The sequence below is a fragment of the Sinocyclocheilus grahami genome, unplaced genomic scaffold (assembly GCF_001515645.1).
Source record: "Sinocyclocheilus grahami isolate Dianchi unplaced genomic scaffold, SAMN03320097.WGS_v1.1 scaffold1132.1, whole genome shotgun sequence".
NCBI classification, from domain to species: Eukaryota; Metazoa; Chordata; class Actinopteri; order Cypriniformes; family Cyprinidae; genus Sinocyclocheilus; species Sinocyclocheilus grahami.
This window is the reverse complement of record NW_015506311.1, coordinates 316,943-336,833: the sequence shown is the minus strand read 5'-3', so window position 1 is coordinate 336,833 and position 19,891 is coordinate 316,943. Positions and strand designations below refer to the sequence as shown.

General features: G+C 36.4%; 1 protein-coding gene across 1 annotated transcript in view; it reads left to right on the top strand.

Annotated features, from left to right (window-relative positions):
- LOC107567192 (dedicator of cytokinesis protein 3-like) overlaps positions 1 to 19,891 on the top strand; it is a 278,352-nt gene that overhangs the window by 152,946 nt on the left and 105,515 nt on the right. Inside the window, exons 6-7 of the mRNA XM_016252833.1 lie at positions 7,751 to 7,899; positions 14,057 to 14,141. Of these exons, the coding sequence (XP_016108319.1) occupies positions 7,751 to 7,899; positions 14,057 to 14,141 (234 nt within the window). The remainder of the gene's footprint in view (positions 1 to 7,750; positions 7,900 to 14,056; positions 14,142 to 19,891) is intronic.

Sequence of the window (19,891 nt, the reverse complement as noted above, 5' to 3'; positions counted from 1 at the left end):
CATTAACAAAGATTAATAAATGCTGTAATAACTGTATTGTTCATGTTAGTTAATACATTAACATTAACAAATGTAACCTTATTGTAAAGTGTTACCACAATTTTTAATAGTTTTAGTTTTAGTTATCAATAGACCTTAATAAGGGTAATGCCATATTTCATTTTTGACAGAATCAAAATTTAGGCTGTGAGAGACTGCAGTACAGTGTGTTCAATGGATTGTACTGCTGTTTAACAACATTGTTCAGCTGATGAAACTTTCTGGGGGGAAAAAAAAAACTTACACAAACACTTACACCTCACAGCCTCATTTTCATCCACATTAAATTCAATATGGCATCTAACCTGACTAAGGCTTATACATCTGCTTTAGACAGTAAGCAACTACCTAACAACACCCTGACAAGTTATATAAGGACTAGTACCATTCTAGTCTTTGGATATTAGCATAACATTGATGTTTTATCATGATGTTGACAGTGATTCAGTGTGAAGGCTAGCGCTCATCGCTGTCAGCTGAAGACGCCGTGTTTGGGAGGCACGGCTCTGGAAAGCAAACTGGCAGCGCTTTCCTCCAATGGCAAGAAACCCTGGCATGCCTCTGCGTTTCTTCAGAGACGACGAGGGAGGGAGCGCGTGTGGGCTGCCGGGAGCTTCACACAGTGCTAGTTAGTTAACTCCAGTACAATGAGGGAAAGAAAAGCAAGACTTCATGAAGAGGGAAAGCAATCGCATGTCGTGTCCAAAATAGATTTGCGATAAATTAGAGTTCTGCTAGAGAGAGAGAGAGTTACATGTATACCGCACACCGCTCGAGAAAGCGTGCACTCCTGGTTGACGTGGGTGGCAATGTGTGTCTGAATGTGCATGTGATAGAGAGCGAGAGAGGGAGAGACCAGTTGCAGAGGAAGAGGGATCAAGGTATTTGACAGTCTATGATTTCCGCACGTTTATAGCGGCTGCACGGGATCAGTTGGAGAAGAGACGTGTCAGTCTGTCACGGTAAGTAGTGGCGTTTCTTTCTTAACCGTCAAGACTAGCGAGACCATGCATTGTGTTGATGCAGTTTGCAAGGCATGCTGGTTTTGTTTGACAGAGTAGATATTGTGTTCGTAGTAGCCCTCAGGTAGGACCAGGGTTACGACCTTAGAGTGGACTAATGTCATTGCGTGATGTTCTACAAAGGTTGCTGTTGTAACGTCGTGAACGGTGCATTGAAGTGTTTGTATTTTGTTGCATGTTGCGATATCTTTATTCTCATTTTCATCAAGTTTAATAGCACTTTTGTACAAAAAAATAGAGCATTTTGCAACACGAATGCTCGGAATTAGCTAATATGTACGTCTTTTATCGCTCGTTGTTGTTTTTTAACTAATTAAAATGCTGTTCTGAACTAATTTTAATCAAGTTTAATTGCACTTTTGTTCGAAAAATAGAGCATTTTGCAACATGAATTCTTAGTGTTAACTAATATTTACGTCTTTTTCACTTGTTTTATTATAATTTTTTGCCGTTTACAGGAAGTTTACCCACAAATGGCAATTCTGCCATCGTTTACTCGCCCTCATGACGTTCTAAACTCGTTTTTCTTCGTTTAATTGCGCTTTTGAAGGAAAAAATAGAACATTTCGCAGCATGAACGCCTCATTTTCGCTAGTATTCATCTTTTTCTTTCTTTGCTTCTTTTTTTGCTGTTGAAAAGATTAGTTCATCCACAAATCATAATTTACTCACCCTCATGTCATTCCAAACTCATTTTTCATCAAGATTAACTTTTATATGAAAAATAGAGCATTTCACAACATGAATCCCCAGTATTCGCATCTTTTTGGTGTTTTTTTTTTTATTTTAGCTGTTTAAATTAATAGTTCACCCACAAATGACAATTTTGTCATCGTTTACTCATCCTCATGCCATTTCAAAACTTTTAGTTTTCGCTTTCGATTTTTGAAGAATATCCTGGCTGTTCTTTTCCATATATACTTAAAGTAAATGTGAACTGGGGCTGTCGAGGTTAAAATTCAGACAAAAATTTAGTCTTATTAAAAAAACAAATGCCTTTGGTTTCAGTTCCCAGATTTAGGTTTGTGGTTTGGAGGGAACTGCAGGAGTCCATGAGTTGATGGAAAGCTAATAATTAAATCCTAAAAAGGTAAAAAAAACAAAACTTTTTTCCCCCAAAGTGAACACATTTGCAGCATGAACATTTGGTTGGACTATCTCTTTAAGAGCTGTTTACCTTTATTCGTTTAGCTGAAGCTTTAATCCAGAGTGACTTGTGGTTGCACAAGTTAGAAGCTTCTTATACTTATGTTTCCAAGATACCGTTAAGCAGAAGATATAGTATCACTTTAAAGTGTTTATGGCAATTGAAGGTGGAAAGATGATTCACCTTCTTCAGATTCCTGGACTGGATCTTTAGAATCATTGGGACATCTGATTCACAGCGCATTCATTTAATTTCAGTGAACATGTTGAACTCAATAATTAAACTCAGTTCAATTATTCTGTATTCCCAGAAGTCCCTGCTTGACATTTCATGCTTCATTCTGTTAGAGAAATGCAATTTAATGTGTCTATCTATTATAGATTATGTCAAATACCGTTGTACATTATGGCTGAACATTATTGTTGATGGCATTAATTATTAATCAAAATTGTTTGCCAGGGCCATGGCTGGTTTGACCAAATCATTAAAAAAAAGAATCGGTTCAAAAGAATCAATTCAAAAGAATCACATATTATTTGAGCTTAACCTGAACTTTCAGACAAACACACTTGGATGTTTGCTGCAAATTTACTGTAATTTTAAGATGAATTAGCTGAATTTATAATCATCTAGGTCACTTGAGGTTTGATGGAGAACTCTGAACAGTTTGTTGCATGTTTTTTTTCTGTGAAATCGCCACAATACTGTCTGACCTTCCCATATAGTCTGTCATTTCCACTGCCCCTTGTTGACCTAGAGCAAAGACACGCAAACACTGAATGACTGACAGTCCTGCTTGGCAGCATGGAACTGTGAGTAAAGTGAGATTGCGTGCCCTGAGCAAAGGTCATGTCGGGCCACAAGAGATTTGATGCTAGCTTGTTAGCGCACATACAGTCACACACTCTTTAATATCCACTCAACTAACTAGTGTCAACTACCTATTACCTTCACAACATACTCACACATATGGTCTTTTCAAGTTATTTTGGAAAATGTTATGCTAGTTGACTATGCTAATGTGATGCTGTGCCGCTAATAATCATCTCAAACTGCCGAAGCTTTCCAGGCAGGACAGTACCCTGAAGTTTTAAAGTTAAAAAAAATGAAACAGCTATGCTGTGTGCTGTTTGAAAATGATTTAAACCTTCAACCGTGAAGTTAATGGTGCATTTCAGCCTCAAATGTGGCAGTTTTCCCATAAGTTGTTCTTTAAATGGAGCATTCAGACAAGCTAAACTGACTTTTTTGTCACAAAACTCACATTTCAAGTGAGATGGTTCATTATTCACACAATAGACCCATTAGTTTGCATTAATTTTGTCATTTGGGCTTCCACTGAACTGCCCACATTGTAATGTATATGCAAATCTCTCTTTACACCTGCTAGCATTTCCTTAGCTAATAGTCTAAGTTTTCTTTTATTTTTAATCCATTTACCATCTGTTTTCTTTCCCGTAACAAAACCTGAATGTCAAACGTGTGGTTAGAGAAGAGACCCTTTGTGTGGGTAGAGATATGAGTCGGCTAGTGCAGGTGAGCGTTAGCATTAGCACCCGAAGGAGCAGCGGTGACTGTACATAACGTGGGCGAAATGCTGTGAGTCACACTCTATCACTGGCTGAAGTGTCTCAAATAGAGGACACAGGAAGCTAATAAATGGATTGTTCATGGTTTACAATTCATATTGTGTGTATTATGTCCTGTAATATGTTTCCTGTTAGAAAAATGTGTTAATTTAGGATTTTGTGTTTGTTTTAGCACTAGCTTCATTAATACTTTCTATAGAATGGCAGTTAGTCCACTGCATCCTTTACTTCAGGCTCACTAGCATGTTGTGTTTTGTTGCGTATGCTGCTGCTAAGTGCTAATTCTCTGCTAACTCTTAGTATCTGGCAAAGATTCAGTGCCACTAACCTGATAAACGTCGATCCTGTGATTAGTTCTTCCTCAGAAGCATCCATTGTATCCACCTGGTGTCTTACTAAAAGCCAGAAGTCACAGCACAAGAGATGAACGTGATAGTTTTGTGTTCTCATGAGAGCTAATGGTTATAATGGGTCATTTAACCAGCTAAACAAACAGGGCTTTAATGAGAAAAGCTTTGATGCTATTTGAGGCACCATCTTCAGTGGAGGCTGATGTTTAGAAGTCATTGAAGGTACGTTGATCTCTATGACTGCAGTAGGAGGTGAGAGCCATACAGTATACAGTTTTGCGCTGGGCTGGTTTCTTGTTGAATATATACATTTTCCATGTATTAGTGATGGATTATTATAAGTGATCATTTTATTTTATATATATATACACATCTATATATATATTGTGGCGGGAGGAGCAAACGACAGACACAGTGGTGCAAAGTGCCCAGAAAAAGGGAGTAAAGTGTCCAAAATAAACAGGGGATCTGGTGTCCTCGTCATGCTGTGGCGTTCGTGAAGGGAAGGGCAGTGTTCAGGAAGGAAGGGTCCAGGTAAGGGGCTGAGTCCAGTGGCCACACGCGGTCCTCTCTCCGGTCAGGGGCGCGAGGGGCGGCGGCTTCTTCCAGCGGCTGCATCCTTCTCGTTGCCCACGGCGCTTGAAGGGACTAGACGGCCCAGCATCCTGGCTCGACGGCCGTGTAACAGGTGCGGTTCTCATCCGGGTCCGGCAGCTCACAACTCTGGTGGCGCGGGAGTCCCTCTACACACCCCTCCTGGACCCACGAGGACACCAGCATGCATGCACGGGGAAGAGACCGGTCTCCCGAGGAGAGGCGCGCTCGGCATTTAAACAGCGGCGGTGATGAGGCTCCATTCGGTTCAGGTGTGCCTCATCAAACGTCGCCAGCCCTGGCTATTCCAGCGCCCCTCCTCTCTCATGCACCCACTCCTGTCGGGAGCCTGGCGAATATATCTATATATATATATATATATATATATATGTGTGTGTTTTACAGACTATGCAAAGACACTTCATTGCGACTAAGCTGCAAAAAAGTGCTTGTTTTTCCGGGTTTCTGATTTCAGAAACGTACATCAACACTAATATTGGCACAACAATGACTTCTATTTAGTGTTCATCAGTTTGGTCCGCGTAGTCATAGTAATAATATGGAGGAAGTTGGATGAATTTCTGTGCACCAGAAGAAGATTATATTATTAGTCCAGGTGGCATATGACTAAACAATAAGAGTAAGACATGGGGGGAAAGTTTGCCAAACAATGTGCTGTTCCTGGGTGCGTTGCACCTGTCATTCCTCTTTTGAAGGATTCCAGCATTAGACATTCTCTGTTGACGTTTGAAGTCTCTGTTCTGAATACCCTACTGAAATATCAATGTCAATCGTTAAAGTACTTGTTAATCGACTAGGGACCCTGTAAGTGGTAGAGGATCCTGATGGATTGTGAACTGTGTGCAATCCATCTTTCAGTTACCACAGAGGAGGCAAGGTTCTTGCCGCTGGGGTGTGGGGGTGGCTGTCAATCCAAGTTTTTTATTCCAAGTTTTTTATTTCAGTTAAAGTTCAAGGATTGATATAGGTCTCTCGACAGCCAACTTAAAACAATCATAATCATATTATACTGCAGAGGCTGATAAATCTGTGTGTCATTGTTGTAAAAGGATTACTATGTTCATGGATGGTAAGAGAGCAAGAGCACTGAAGGGAGGATGACCCCACACTGTGTACAAAAATATACTTTAATCCAGAAATATCTCACATGGAAGACAGGAAAAAAACTAAGCAGAAACAATGTCTAAACTAGATATTTTCATGTATGAAATCCTTTGTAGAGGTCCAGAGAAGGGACACATATTTACGTCTTTAATTCATTTTGTTCCACAGATCCAGGCAAATGGAATTGCCTAAAAATATCTCATTGATCAAATTGAGTAATATCTCCGATATACTCTGTTACGGGGCTGACGAGACGTGAGACGTGCGAATCCAAGTGCAAAGCTTTATTAATAGACATGGTAGAGACAGGCAAGGGTTAGATAATGGCAATAGGTATGTAGAAGGCAAGACACAAGAATATATCCTAGGGCTAGCGTGGGTTTACGATCGGCGAACAGGATCAATAGGGCGAGACTAGATTTAATTTTTGTATACATATTTTTTTATTGATATATTTGTATTTGCATTTTGAATGTAATTTGGCAATTAAATGCATTAAATGGGTTTAGTTTTCACAGTTATTAATGTATGCAATTTCAGCAATAAAAATTAAAATTTTTCTAAAAAGAAAACAAATTAGTTGTTTATTTTAAGAGACCTATCTTATTATCTCTTGTATATTTAGTATTGCTCTTTAATAAAGAAAAAATTACTTCGTATCCGATTACTTGAATAATCGATGGAATAATCTGTAGAATACTCGATTACTAAAATAATCGATAGCTGCAGCCCCACTCCAGTCCCAGAAGTCCAAGTGAGTACAACTGGGAATTTGATGGATGTGGCTTTTACCTGAGTGTCCAAATCCTATTTGATTTCACCATGAACAGACTGTGGAATGACATAGTGACAGATACTTCATATATGGGTATCTTGTGATTGGTATCTAATGAACATTCTTGTGTAAACTCCACATAAATCTTTTTTGTATTCAAGAGCATGTCAAACTCAAGTTCTGAGATGTTTTGGTGATGGAGGGCACTGGAGACCACATGCACAGCCGGCACAACATGTTGGTGTGACAAATGCAAAGATCTGTCTGCTGCATGTCTGAAGAGTCGTTATCATCCATCATACACAAACTTTAGTTTTGTATGTGTTTGGGACATGTGTGGCTTTGATTATCTACATTACTGTAATTCAAACATCATGCGAAGGCAGCATAACATCCCATTCACACTGACAGTGATTTTGTAGAAGCAAAGCGACCAGAAGTCATTGATTTCACTGACACATAAAACAAAGTTGAGCAGGGTTGAGAATTATTATATTATTATAAATAATATTATAATTATTTGCCGAAATGAATGCTGTTAGTGTGACTGTCACTTCAAGGCTAATTTACACTGTACTGACAAATGAAGAGCAACTGTAACAGACATTCGTTGGGTTTACTTCGACCAGTGTGTTAACCCTATTGGTGTCTGTTACCATTGGTCAGCACTAGTTTTCGCCAATTAAACTTGTCACGTTTATTGGATCGTGGCACTTCTGAGAAGTGACGTACTGTGATCTGGTGATTGTTGGACATGGAAATGTTTTTTTGGACATGGTACCATGGAAATACCATGGCATTCTTTGGAGTACCTTGAAGTATCATAAAAATGCCATGGTAGATGTATGTTGGTAATGCTTGCAGTCTTTGAGGAACCAGTACATTTAAAGTACTAAGATATTCTGTAGTTCAGTGTCATTTTATTTATCTAAACCTCAGTAAGTGTGTATTGAAATCTGCACTGGATGTACTTGCATAATATTCATTGACTTACACTATAGTATGTGTGACATATGACCACTGTACATTTGCCTGGTTAAATTTGCGTATAGTTTGTCATGAGTGGATGGATGAAATAAATATTTTCCCTTTTTTTTTTCTCTCTACAGAAGCATAAAGTCGACCTCTTTTACAAACTCCGTCACGTGATGAGTGAGTTGATTGATCTGAGGCGACAACTGCTTTCTGGCCACCTGACCCAGGATCAAGTCCGTGAAGTCAAACGCCACATCACTGTACGACTGGACTGGGGCAATGAGTGAGTTACTCTTGTCTTAATTGTAAGATGCTTTAAAGGTGATGCTAGTAGTGTTAGCCGTTATTTTAATTGGTCTAAGTCTTGTGGAAGAACCAGCAAAGATGCCTTAAAGGTGTTCTTACCAATGATAGCCGTTATGCTAACTTCCACCATAGTACGAAATCTTGTGGAAGAACCAGAAAAGATGCCTTTAAGGTGTTGTTAGCAATGTTAGCCATCATGCTAACTTTAATCATGGGTCTAAATCATGTGGGAAAAAAAACTTTTGTTAGCAATGTTAGCGATCATGGTAACTTCCACCATTTGTCTAAATCTGGTGGAAGAACCAGCAAAGATGCTTGTAAGGTGTTGTTAGCAACGTTAACCATCATGCTAACTTCAACCATGGGTCAAAATCATGTGGAAGAACCAGAAAAGATGCCTTTACGCTTTTGTTAGCGATGCTAGCCATCATGCTAATGTGATTTAGCTGTTTTCGTATTTCTGCACTCTTACATAGACAAAATATGTCAGTTGAGCTTTTAAAATATGTCCTAATAAACAAGTCTATTGGACTGTCATGCTTTTTATCCACCTTCCAAATAACTAATTGAGATTGATGTCCAGCCCTGCCTCTCTCAATAGAGCAGTGGTTCCCAAACTTTTTCTGCCGGGCCCTCCTTTTGTAGAGAAAAATATTTTCAGCCCCTGCAGAAAGTCTCTTATGCTCATCAAGGCTGCATTTATTTATAAAAAAATACAGTAAACACTGTAATATCGTAAAATGTGTCAATTTTAAATATCTAGGCCTTTTTGAATGTTTTAACATATACTGTATTACTGTGATCAAAGCTAAATTTTCAGCATCATTACTCCAGTCTTCAGTGCTATGTGATCCTTCAGAAATTATTCTAATATGTTGATTTGCTGCTCATTAAACATTTCTGATAATTTTAATGCTGAAAACCGCTTTTTTTTCATGAAAATATTTTCATGATTCTCTTATGAATATACATGCATCCTCCCATACATGACATTGATTGAAAAAGTGTATATTTGATTTGAAATATTGTGATTGGCATAGTAGCCTAATACTTAACCAGCCTACTTGCCATTTTAACTTGTTCGGCTTCATACAGGTGAATCTAAATGCGAGATATGCCTAGTCATTTTCTTGTCTTTTCACCACACTGGACATGACGGCCACAAACAACAGCTTATGTCAACTGGACGTGACAAAGTGAACATTGCAAATCCAATTGTCCTTTGTGTCAGAGTGCTGGAGTTCATCAGAAATAGAACGGGGCATCAGTTTACGGTCATGGATTTGTCGTATTTGAAATATTGTGATTGGCATAGTAGCCTAATACTTAACCAGCCTACTTGCCATTTTAACTTGTTCGGCTTCATACAGGTGAATCTAAATGCGAGATATGCCTAGTCATTTTCTTGTCTTTTCACCACACTGGACATGACGGCCACAAACAACAGCTTATGTCAACTGGACGTGACAAAGTGAACATTGCAAATCCAATTGTCCTTTGTGTCAGAGTGCTGGAGTTCATCAGAAATAGAACGGGGCATCAGTTTACTGTCATGGATTTGTCGTGTTGCGTGACTCGCGTCGCATCAACTGATGCAAACTGATGGTTCTATTTGCTTTTATCACGTTGAGCACACATTGTTTTTGTATTTGTGAATCTTAAGTATATTCATCATCTGCTTTACGTACCTGACACTGGCAGTATTTTCACAAACTTGTAACTTACATGCTTAGAGCAGAACTGTGACGAGTGGGGGCGGGGCCGAGAGCCGTGGGAACGGAATATTTAAATTTGTTTGATGATCTGAAACATTAAAGTGTGACAAACATGCAAAAAATGTTGGGGGCCAACATTTTTTCACACCACTGTATGTCAAATTAATATTTTGGTTTCAATTATTTGCTTATCAGGCAAGTGGCCTCATGATAAGTGGTAAAATTATGCAGTGTAGTCTTTATTACCCTGCAGAGGTTTCATTTGCAAAATAATCTGCTAACTGTACACTATCCTTCAGCCTTGCTGCGCCCCCCTTGTCATAGCTCCGCACCCAAGCCCCCCCATCCCGGGGGTCGCGATTTTAATTAATAAGACATGCTTTTTAATTAATAAAATGTAATTGAACTATTAAAAAGGAGTCGAGAAAAATTTTAATGGAAAAAAAAAAATTGGAATCCAGAAAAATTTAAATGGAAAAAACGGAATTTGTAAAAAAAATCAAATGGAATTTGGGAAAAAATAATACGGATTTAATAGGGCCCTAACTATTCCTCAGCCTTGCCCCCCCCCCCCCAGTTTGGGAACCACTGCAATAGAGGAGTGTTTAAATAAGCTCTTGTGCATCATGAAGATCTGCTAGCGATTTTAATGTGTTACAGGCCAAGGCCTCCTGATCGTAGAGTCAAAGAAGCTGAAATGCTAGAGATGGATCACTGCGGCTTTCTCGTCACCCTAAATCAAATTGGCCCAGCTCAGTGAAGGAAATGAGGAGAACAAGAACATATGTCATTCACTGCCTGGTTATGTGAATTACGTTGATATTTCAAATGCAAACTTTAAGGCCAAATAAATCAACACAACACAAAGATTAGTTGTTTTTTTTTAATTGAGAGTAAATTGATTTTTCCCTGCAGAGAAAGGCAGTTGTGTTTGTACTTCAGATACCGCCCCCAATTTTAGCCTACACAGTTGTGCAATTCTTCACAGCTTTTGAGTTTTGAGAGTCAGTATTTACAGTTCTTGCATCATTATTTCATCTTTTTAAAGAGATTTTCAAAAGTGTTATGTCCAGTATACATTTGCTGATACTGCAAACTGAAGTTTCAGTCAGCGATAAATGATGTTTACTATACTGTACAATATTGCCTGTATTGTTAAGTAATAGATGATGCTATCTAAAACATAGAAGCAGACCAGACCGCCAAAATGAAAGTCATGGGGTTCACCTCTTATAGCGAAGAATGAAAGGCCAAAACAGTCTTTTAGAGGTCAGATGAACAAAGTACTGCAGTGTATCAGCATCTGTGTCAGGCACATGTTGACCACTCATCCCTCTTCTTCAAGGTCACCTGAAGATTCACTTCTGCAGTGAGGCACTTTGTGGTTCTGGGCTTTCAGCAGTACATCATTGCCAGGTCTTCAGATCAGCAAACTAAGAAATAATTGAGTAAATGGGATGAAATGGATTTGAGACGGGAGCACTTACTGATATGTTCCATAAATACTTGAAGGATGAGTTGAAGAGCATCTTGAGTGTTTTTCAAACAATCTAATAATGTTTTCATTATGCCTTTCTCAGGTTATCTTGAAGTGATCTTGTATTTAGTCACCGTTATTATTATAAACTATAATATATATGTTAAAATATTTTGTGTATGACTGCAAGAGGGCTGATTCTGCCTCAATAACAATACTTTTATATACTGAGCAACATTTGACGTAGCAAATTAGAGGCATTCACGCTGAAGTTGTGGAGTATATCAAGCTTGTTATTGCTAAAAACGCTTAATTGTCACATAATAAGTTTATTACTGTCTGTTTACACAAAGTCACCAACAAATAGATTTATTTATGCTCTGATACAAGCCAATGATGCAAGAGGCCTCTCTGGAGAACTAATTTGCACTGAGATATTCAGAAAATATGCAAATTTATAAGCATACCCCTGGCTAGGCAGGGGCAAAAGTTACGCCTTCTTTCTTTGCGTGAACATTTGGGCGGCATTAGGCGTTATCTTCCCACATTGTGAGGTAGATATGTGGGGGCGTGTTCGAACGAGCCGTTTTAGGTAGGTGTGGCTGACTCTTAACTTTTATAAAGAATATCTCTTTGGATTTGAGACTTTAGTCTTTAAAAATGTACAGATCTTCTTTATGCACCAAGAGCTTGTAACACTCCAAAGAGAAAGGAAAAAATGAAATTGCATCATATGACCCCTTTAAGGCATATGCCGTATGACCACCTAGACCATACGAATAACAAACTCTAAATTGAGAATTAATCATTTTTTTTTGACAAGTGTTTGATTTGTGAACGGGGAGGCTTTAAGACCAAGCGGAATCCTCTGCCGGCAGGTCGCTCCCGCTTCATAGCAAGCTGGATTTGTGCTAATGGAGTAAATTTTTCTTTACGTCCGCGTTTCGACTTCAGCAAATCAGTTTGAGCGAATGCAAACAACGTGATTCCAACATCCTGCCACGCAAGAAAACGTGCATTTTACCCTTTTATACAGTCTATGATTTTACCTGAGGGAAGACGTGATCAATAACAAAAGTTATCCTAGATAAAACAATTTACATTTAATGGATGTAGGGTGATAAATAGTATAAGGTTAATACACATATTTGTATTGCACAATGGGAGAACATTTAACTGTTCATGAGGTAGATTGCCTATAGCCTATATACTGCCGTTCAAAAGTTTGGGATCAGTAAGATTTTTAATGTTTTTTTGTTTTTTAATGTTCAAGTTTCTTATGCTCATCAAGCCTGCATTTATTTGATCAAAAATACAGAAAAAAAAATTATTTTGTGAAATAGCCTATTATTGCAATTTAACATAACAGTTTTCTATGTATACTTAATTTATTCCTGTGAAGCAAAGCTGTATTTTCAGCATCATTACTCAGGTCTTCAGTGTCACATGATCCTTCAGAAATCGTTGTAATATGCTGATTTATAATCAGTGTTGGAAACAGTTGTGCTGCTTATTATTGTTTGGGACCAGTGATATCTTTTTCAGGATTCTTTGATAAAAACACATGTTAAAAAGAACAGTATTTATTCAAAATAACAATTATTTGTTAAATATACACTACTATTCAAAAGTTTGGGGTCAGTACATTTTTTTTCTTTTCTTTTTTTAAAGAAACTTTTAGAATACTTTTATTCAGCAAGGATGTGTTAAATGGATAAAAAGTGATATTGTTAGAAAATTTTTATATTTTGAATAAATTCTGTTCTTTTTAACTTTTAGTTTTATTTATGGAACACAGGTTCCAAAAAAAAATTAAGCAGCACAAGTTTCAACACTGATAATAAATCAGCATAAGAAAGATTTCTAAAGGATCATGTGACACTGAGGACTGGAGTAATGATGCTGAAAATCCGGTGCTGCGTCACAGAAATAAATGATATTTTAAAGTATAATTAAACCAATATTAGAAATTGCAATAATATTTAACAATATTACTGTATTTTTGATCAAATAAATACAGCCTTGATGAGATACATTTTTTTTTTAAATATATAAAAGAGATATACTGTATATCAAATAACTTTTAGAATACTTTTATTCAGCAAGGATGTGTTAAATGGATAAAAAGTGATATTGTTAGAAAATTTTTATATTTTGAATAAATTCTGTTCTTTTTAACTTTTAGTTTTATTTATGGAACACAGGTTCCAAAAAAAAATTAAGCAGCACAAGTTTCAACACTGATAATAAATCAGCATAAGAAAGATTTCTAAAGGATCATGTGACACTGAGGACTGGAGTAATGATGCTGAAAATCCGGTGCTGCGTCACAGAAATAAATGATATTTTAAAGTATAATTAAACCAATATTAGAAATTGCAATAATATTTAACAATATTACTGTATTTTTGATCAAATAAATACAGCCTTGATGAGATACATTTTTTTTTTTAAATATATAAAAGAGATATACTGTATATCAAATATACATAATAGGCCTGTGTGTGTGTCCCTTATTCTGTCCCTTATTTTTCTATGAAAAACCACGATTGTCCCTTATTTTCCTTTTCTGAAGTTGGCAACCCTAGTTATGAGGGCAACACCGGTTTCTGTAGCTCTACAGTATGACAGCTGCACGTAACACTAACGCTAGCAGCTTACCATATGAGCCTCCCAGTTTTAACAGCTCTGTGTAAGAAAACTTGTCTAGAAACGTTCTTATGTCATTTTTTTTCCAATCTAGTGTCCATCACATTGCATATAGCAATGGAGCGATTTATGGATAAAAAAAAGATATAAAAGAATGCCCATGACAACAGGTGAACACAACAGCTTGACAGATTTTCTGTGCTTTTATCATCCACAATATTATACATTCGAAGTATATCAGTCGTGAGGAATCTACGTTAATCTCTGCCCTGTTGTTTTCTTGTGTTCAACAGACACTTAGGCTTAGATCTGGTACCCAGGAAAGAGTTTGAAATGGTCGATGCGGACCAGATCAGCGTTTCTGATCTCTATAAAATGGTAAGTACACTGATTGCTTTCCGATCAGTTTGCGATGTGTGCATTTTCATCCCTGAAGCAGTAAATTGCTACAGCCTCCTCTGTTGGATGTTAGGAGAACATACAATGGATGTTTTTGCAACGCTTATGATTTAAAATTCATGCAAATTGCTTACTTTATTCAAAGACTTTTATTTATGAGATGCTTGGGTAGAAAAATTACACTTTACAAATGAGGCACGTATGTGCGCTTAATGCAAAGGTTATGTTTGCTGAATTATTTGCTTATGATTTTACAGTTCTGGTTTAAATTATTATATATGCATGTTTGTAAGTATGCACATAAAAAAAGAAAAGAAAAATAAAGTATGAAATCATAAATCACAAAAAAGACTAAAATATCTCATATAATATTTTTTATATTATTAAATGATATTTTAGGTAGTTTAGTGTTTTAGTGAAATGTTTGTGTTTTTTGTGCCGTATTATATATATATATATATATATCATTGTATATGATTGTATTTTATGCAATTGTATATTACTAAAATATTTTATATAATTATACAGTTTAAGTTTTAATTTATATGTAAACCATTAAAAGTAAAATGAAGACTGTGACTTAAATTCTTAAAAGATTAGTCAAATATAAACTGAAAATAAAATTTAAATCCAGGTCATTATTTATTTGTGATTATGAAACAGTTTATGATTATTTTTTTCCGTTGTAATAATGACCTGTATTTTGGTTTGTACGTCTCTGTTTTCAAGTGTTTTTGTTGCTTTTGCTGCAAGTTCTTCAAAATGGGTTTATTAATATGTGAGTCATCCATGGAAACGAGAGCAGGAATTAATGTTTTAATGCATTCCTTTAACTGTTGCGTATGTGCATAATGTAGGCATAATGTGCAGATGTTGCCGAGTTACCACCTGTAGAATGAGCTGAACGATTAGAAAGCAGAAATGTTTTAAACACTCCATTAGAGGGCAGGTTCCCAAGACGCCTCATCAGAATGAAACATTTACATATTCTATTTCCCAGAAAGCCTCATAGCGTATTTACAGCTTTATGGAACAGTTACCCATTGGAGTTTAATAAGAAACAATATTGGAAATTTAAAAAAGAAGCTTTTTTAGCTTTTGATTATATTTCTACCCTCAGTAATTCACTTTATTCTCTAGACCCCTATTCGACGATGATAACGTTTTATTGGAAACGGGTTTTGACACCAGCATCTGTTTCTAACAGGTGCTTCTGAATTGCAGCTTGTGGAAAAGCTGCTAATACTGTACATTTATTTGCTTCACACTATTTCCGGATCTTTTTCCATGATGTCTCCACACGTTTGTGCCATATGCAAGTATCTATGTCTGGGTTTGTGTGGGACTGGATTTGTGTGCCCACTCTGTAATATGACAGCAAAGGGGCTAAATTTACCTCTGCGCTCTACCTGCATTCTGCAGTTTAGGATATATATATATATAGCGTTTTCCACAAGCTGCAATCCAAAAGCACCTGTTAGAAACAGATGCTGCTGTCAAAACCTGTTTCCAATAAAACATTATCGTATAGATAATCTAAAATCTACACATGCGCAAGCTTAACATTGTTAATGCTTGAAACATATTTGTTTAATGTGATGAAATATTAGCTTGTGTATTTCAGTTTGGCTGTAAAATGAAACAATTTATCAGCATTCAATGTCCAATAAAGCTTATTATTGTGAAAATTATATTTAATATATCACAATATATATATTAGTTGTATTTTTTTAAATTAGACAAACCAAGCAGCTATTTTTAATATTAAATGTGTATAGTTTATTAATAATTTTTATTAATATTGTCAAATGCCACACAGTGACTTCCATTTTAAGTAAATTAAGTTCAGTGCTTTGAGATGAATCAATGTTTTGAATCCGACCATTAAAACGAATCAAATTTCTCAAATCTATTTTTTGCTGCTAGGTTTAGATCAGAGATATTAAAATATTATCTTTCCTTTGCAAAATATTACTTAATGAAACCTGTTAATATGATATTGATATCCATGGTGTTGCGTAATTTTATATTGGCAACAATAATAATAATCATCTTCATCTTCATCATCATCATCCATCATCATCATTATAATTATTATTATTATTACTCTTGTTGTTGTATGTTTATTAATATTAAAATATTATCTTTCCTTTGCAAAATATTACTTAATGAAACTTTTAAAAAAGCCTGTTAATATGATATTGATATCCATGGTGTTGCGTAATTTTATATTGGCAACAATAATAATAATCATCTTCATCTTCATCATCATCATCCATCATCATCATTATAATTATTATTATTATTACTCTTGTTGTTGTATGTTTATTGTTTGTTATATTCATAATATTAAATGTTTATAATGTACTGTGTATTAAACGTATATTAAAATGTATTAATCTTTATGCTTTTTAAAGCATGTCAGATGGCACATATTGACTTCCATGTTTAAGTAAATTAAGCTGAATCAGTTCTTAGAAACAAATCAGTGTTTTGAATCAGAAATTAATCAAATTCTCAAATCCAACAGTTTTTGCTACTAGGTTTAAAACAGAGATGCTGTTAAAACTGTTACGTAAAATATTATTTCAGTCTTTATGCAACTTTAAACACATTAAAATAATTGTGACATTCCTGATATTGTTTAATTTCATTTTGGCAACATTTTTCCTTCAACCATTAAAGTTAGAATGTTAGAGAGAATTGGAAAGAGGTTGGAGGAACTAGTGAAGAGAAAAGAGAACTCTTCAAAGCGCCTGACTAAGAGGATTGGCTAACTTTTTGGGCTAAATTCAGAGGAAAGCAAACACTCCTGGGTAGAGTAGCTGAATCTCAACTCGATTTTAAGTACTAGCCAAATGTTGAGGTCACAGAGAGATTTGTATAGCTCGATATGTGGGAGGTGGAGGAGTTTCACACAAATACCAAAAATATAGAAAGATACAAGCTTCTGAAGAGAACAGAGAGACAGAGATGTGAGAAGACTTTAACTTGGCCTCGGGCAGCAGAGAGCACTGAAGACTGCAGAGACTCGAGACCTTTCGTTTTCTTAGAAGTTGATGCTGAATTGTCTCCAGGGAAGCAAAAGATAGATCAAATCAAAGAGCTGAGCTTTTCTGGTTCTGGATTACGCATGCACTGTTCACACACCATTCACACTATCTGTCTGTTTTCACTTTCAGTATTCAGTCCATCATTATTATTATTTTTTTTTAACTTTTTCAGTAACATTGTCCAGAAAATAAATCTTAAATTGTGTGTTCCTTTTTTTCCCCTCTGTGCACCCCATTGCAAAACAAGGACATAGGCATTGACATTCACTGTCTTTATTCGAAAACTCAATTTTACAGTTTTGCAGTCATAAGAGAATCTTTTTCATAGGAAACATGAAGTTCCTATGATAGAGTGCTACTCGATTCAATTTATTGAATTTAATTATATATATATATATAATTATATTTTTCATAAATTTAATTTATTATTAAACAAAAATAAACAAGTCACTTGACAAGTAAATACACATTGAAAACAATTTATCAAATTTTAAATGTAGTGTTATCATCTAATTGCTGGCAGCCATTGTGCATTAAAAGGGCATGTCATTATAATATAATATAATATAATATAATATAATTAATATAATATAAACAGTTGAATTACATTTGACATTATTTTTAAATACATATTTAAAAAAGCATTTGTAATTTTGTTAAATGTAATATTGAAGTGGCACTCATCCTCTGTAGCCATATTGTACAATACATAATTTTATTTAAAATATATATATATATTTATTCTTTCATTCATTCATTTAATTTTTAAGTGGCACTCCTCGTCCTCTGTAGCCATAAGATTACCTGTGAGAATCTGTTTTAAATCAATCATTCAAACTATAAATTTTTTTCTGTATTTTTATTTAAAAAATTAATAACTCTGTTTGTTTGTTTGTTTTATGTATTTATTATTATGCTTTTATTTAAAAAATAATAACACTTTATGAAAGTATGTATGTATTAATTTATTTATATTTTGGGATGGTGATGTACAAATGTATGGTTACATTTTGACTTACTGATATGTCAGCAGCATTGTTGCCCTTGAGCAAGACACTTGCACCAGGTGTCCTTTACCTGCAGTAATGTAACCTTGAATAAATAGTGTCTGCCAAACGAGTAACAGTTTTATTTTGCAGAAGAACAGCACATATATTGATATAAGTTAGTCAGGGACTGAAGTCTCACAGAAGCATGTTGTAACATGGCTGTACAATCTGCCACACTCACAGTGCCGCAAGGCGCTATTTTAGATTAATGAGTCCCGCCAGGCACGCGTTTAGCCTCCCTGATGGTGAAAGTGAGAACAGAAGGAAAGATATTTGTATTCAGATGTTTCTCAGTTCGGCCTAAAATCCTCAACTGGGTTTGCAAATGAAGCAATACTCCCTCATTGTCAAGCACTATGTCAAGGAAATCTCACTTTTCATCTTGAGATGTGCATGCAGCTTTGATGATTCCTTTTCCTGGTCCTTCTTGTAAAGGTAATTTTAGTGATGTTTACTAAGGAAAGTATCACTATGAGCAAACACCACTAGAAACCACTCAGACATGACTAATAGCTTGGAATGCCCTAGCAACCACAAGCAATACCCTAGCAACCACTCAGACCACATGACTAACACCTTGAAATGTCCTAGTAACCATCCAGAGTACCCTAGCAATCACATCAGAAATGTCACCATAATTGCCCAAATTAGCCAAGCAATCACCTAGCAACAACGAGCAACTAACCAGAACACCCTAGATACAACCTAGTGACACCTTCTCAACCACCTAGCAATGCCCTAGCAACCACCTTGGTAACTGAACAGTAAAGCATCACTAAAAGCCACTCAGAACACCTTAGCAACCACATAGTATAATGATGCCAATCCTCCTGAACACCTGAGCAGTGCCATAGCAACCACGCAGGACACCCTAGTAACTGTAGAGCAAAATGCTAACAACCACTTAGAATACCATAGCAACTGCATTGCAACGTCATTCCACACAAAGCACCCTAGCAATGCCCTAGCAACCACCCAGGACACACTAGCAACTGGACAGCAGAGTGCTAACAACCATTGAAAACACCTTAGTCACCGCATAGTGATGTTACTGCATCTAGAACACCCTAGCAACTGAGCGACTGTAGAGCAAAGTGCTAACAAGTATTGAGAACACTTTAGCAACCGCATAACAACACCACTCCACCAAGAACACTCTAGCAATACCTTAGCAACCACCCAGAACACCATAGCAACTGAACAACTGGACAGCAAATTGCTAACAACCATTGAGAACACCTTGGCAACTGCATAGTAACATCACTTCACCCAGAACACCTGAGCAATGCCCTAGCAACCTAGAACACCCTAGTAACTGGAAGTGCTAAAAACCAATGAGAACACAGTGGCAACCGCCTAGTGATGTCACTACACCCAGAACACCCTAACAACTGGATAACAGTGTTAACAACCACTGAGAACACCTTAGCAACTGCACAGTGATGTCACTACACCCAGAACACCCTAACAACTGGACAACAGTGTTAACAACCACTGAGAACACATTAGCAACTGCACAGTGATGTCACTACACCCAGAACACCCTAGCAACTGGACAACAGTGTTAACAACCACTGAGAACACCTTAGCAACTGCACAGTGATGTCACTACATCCAAGAAACTGGA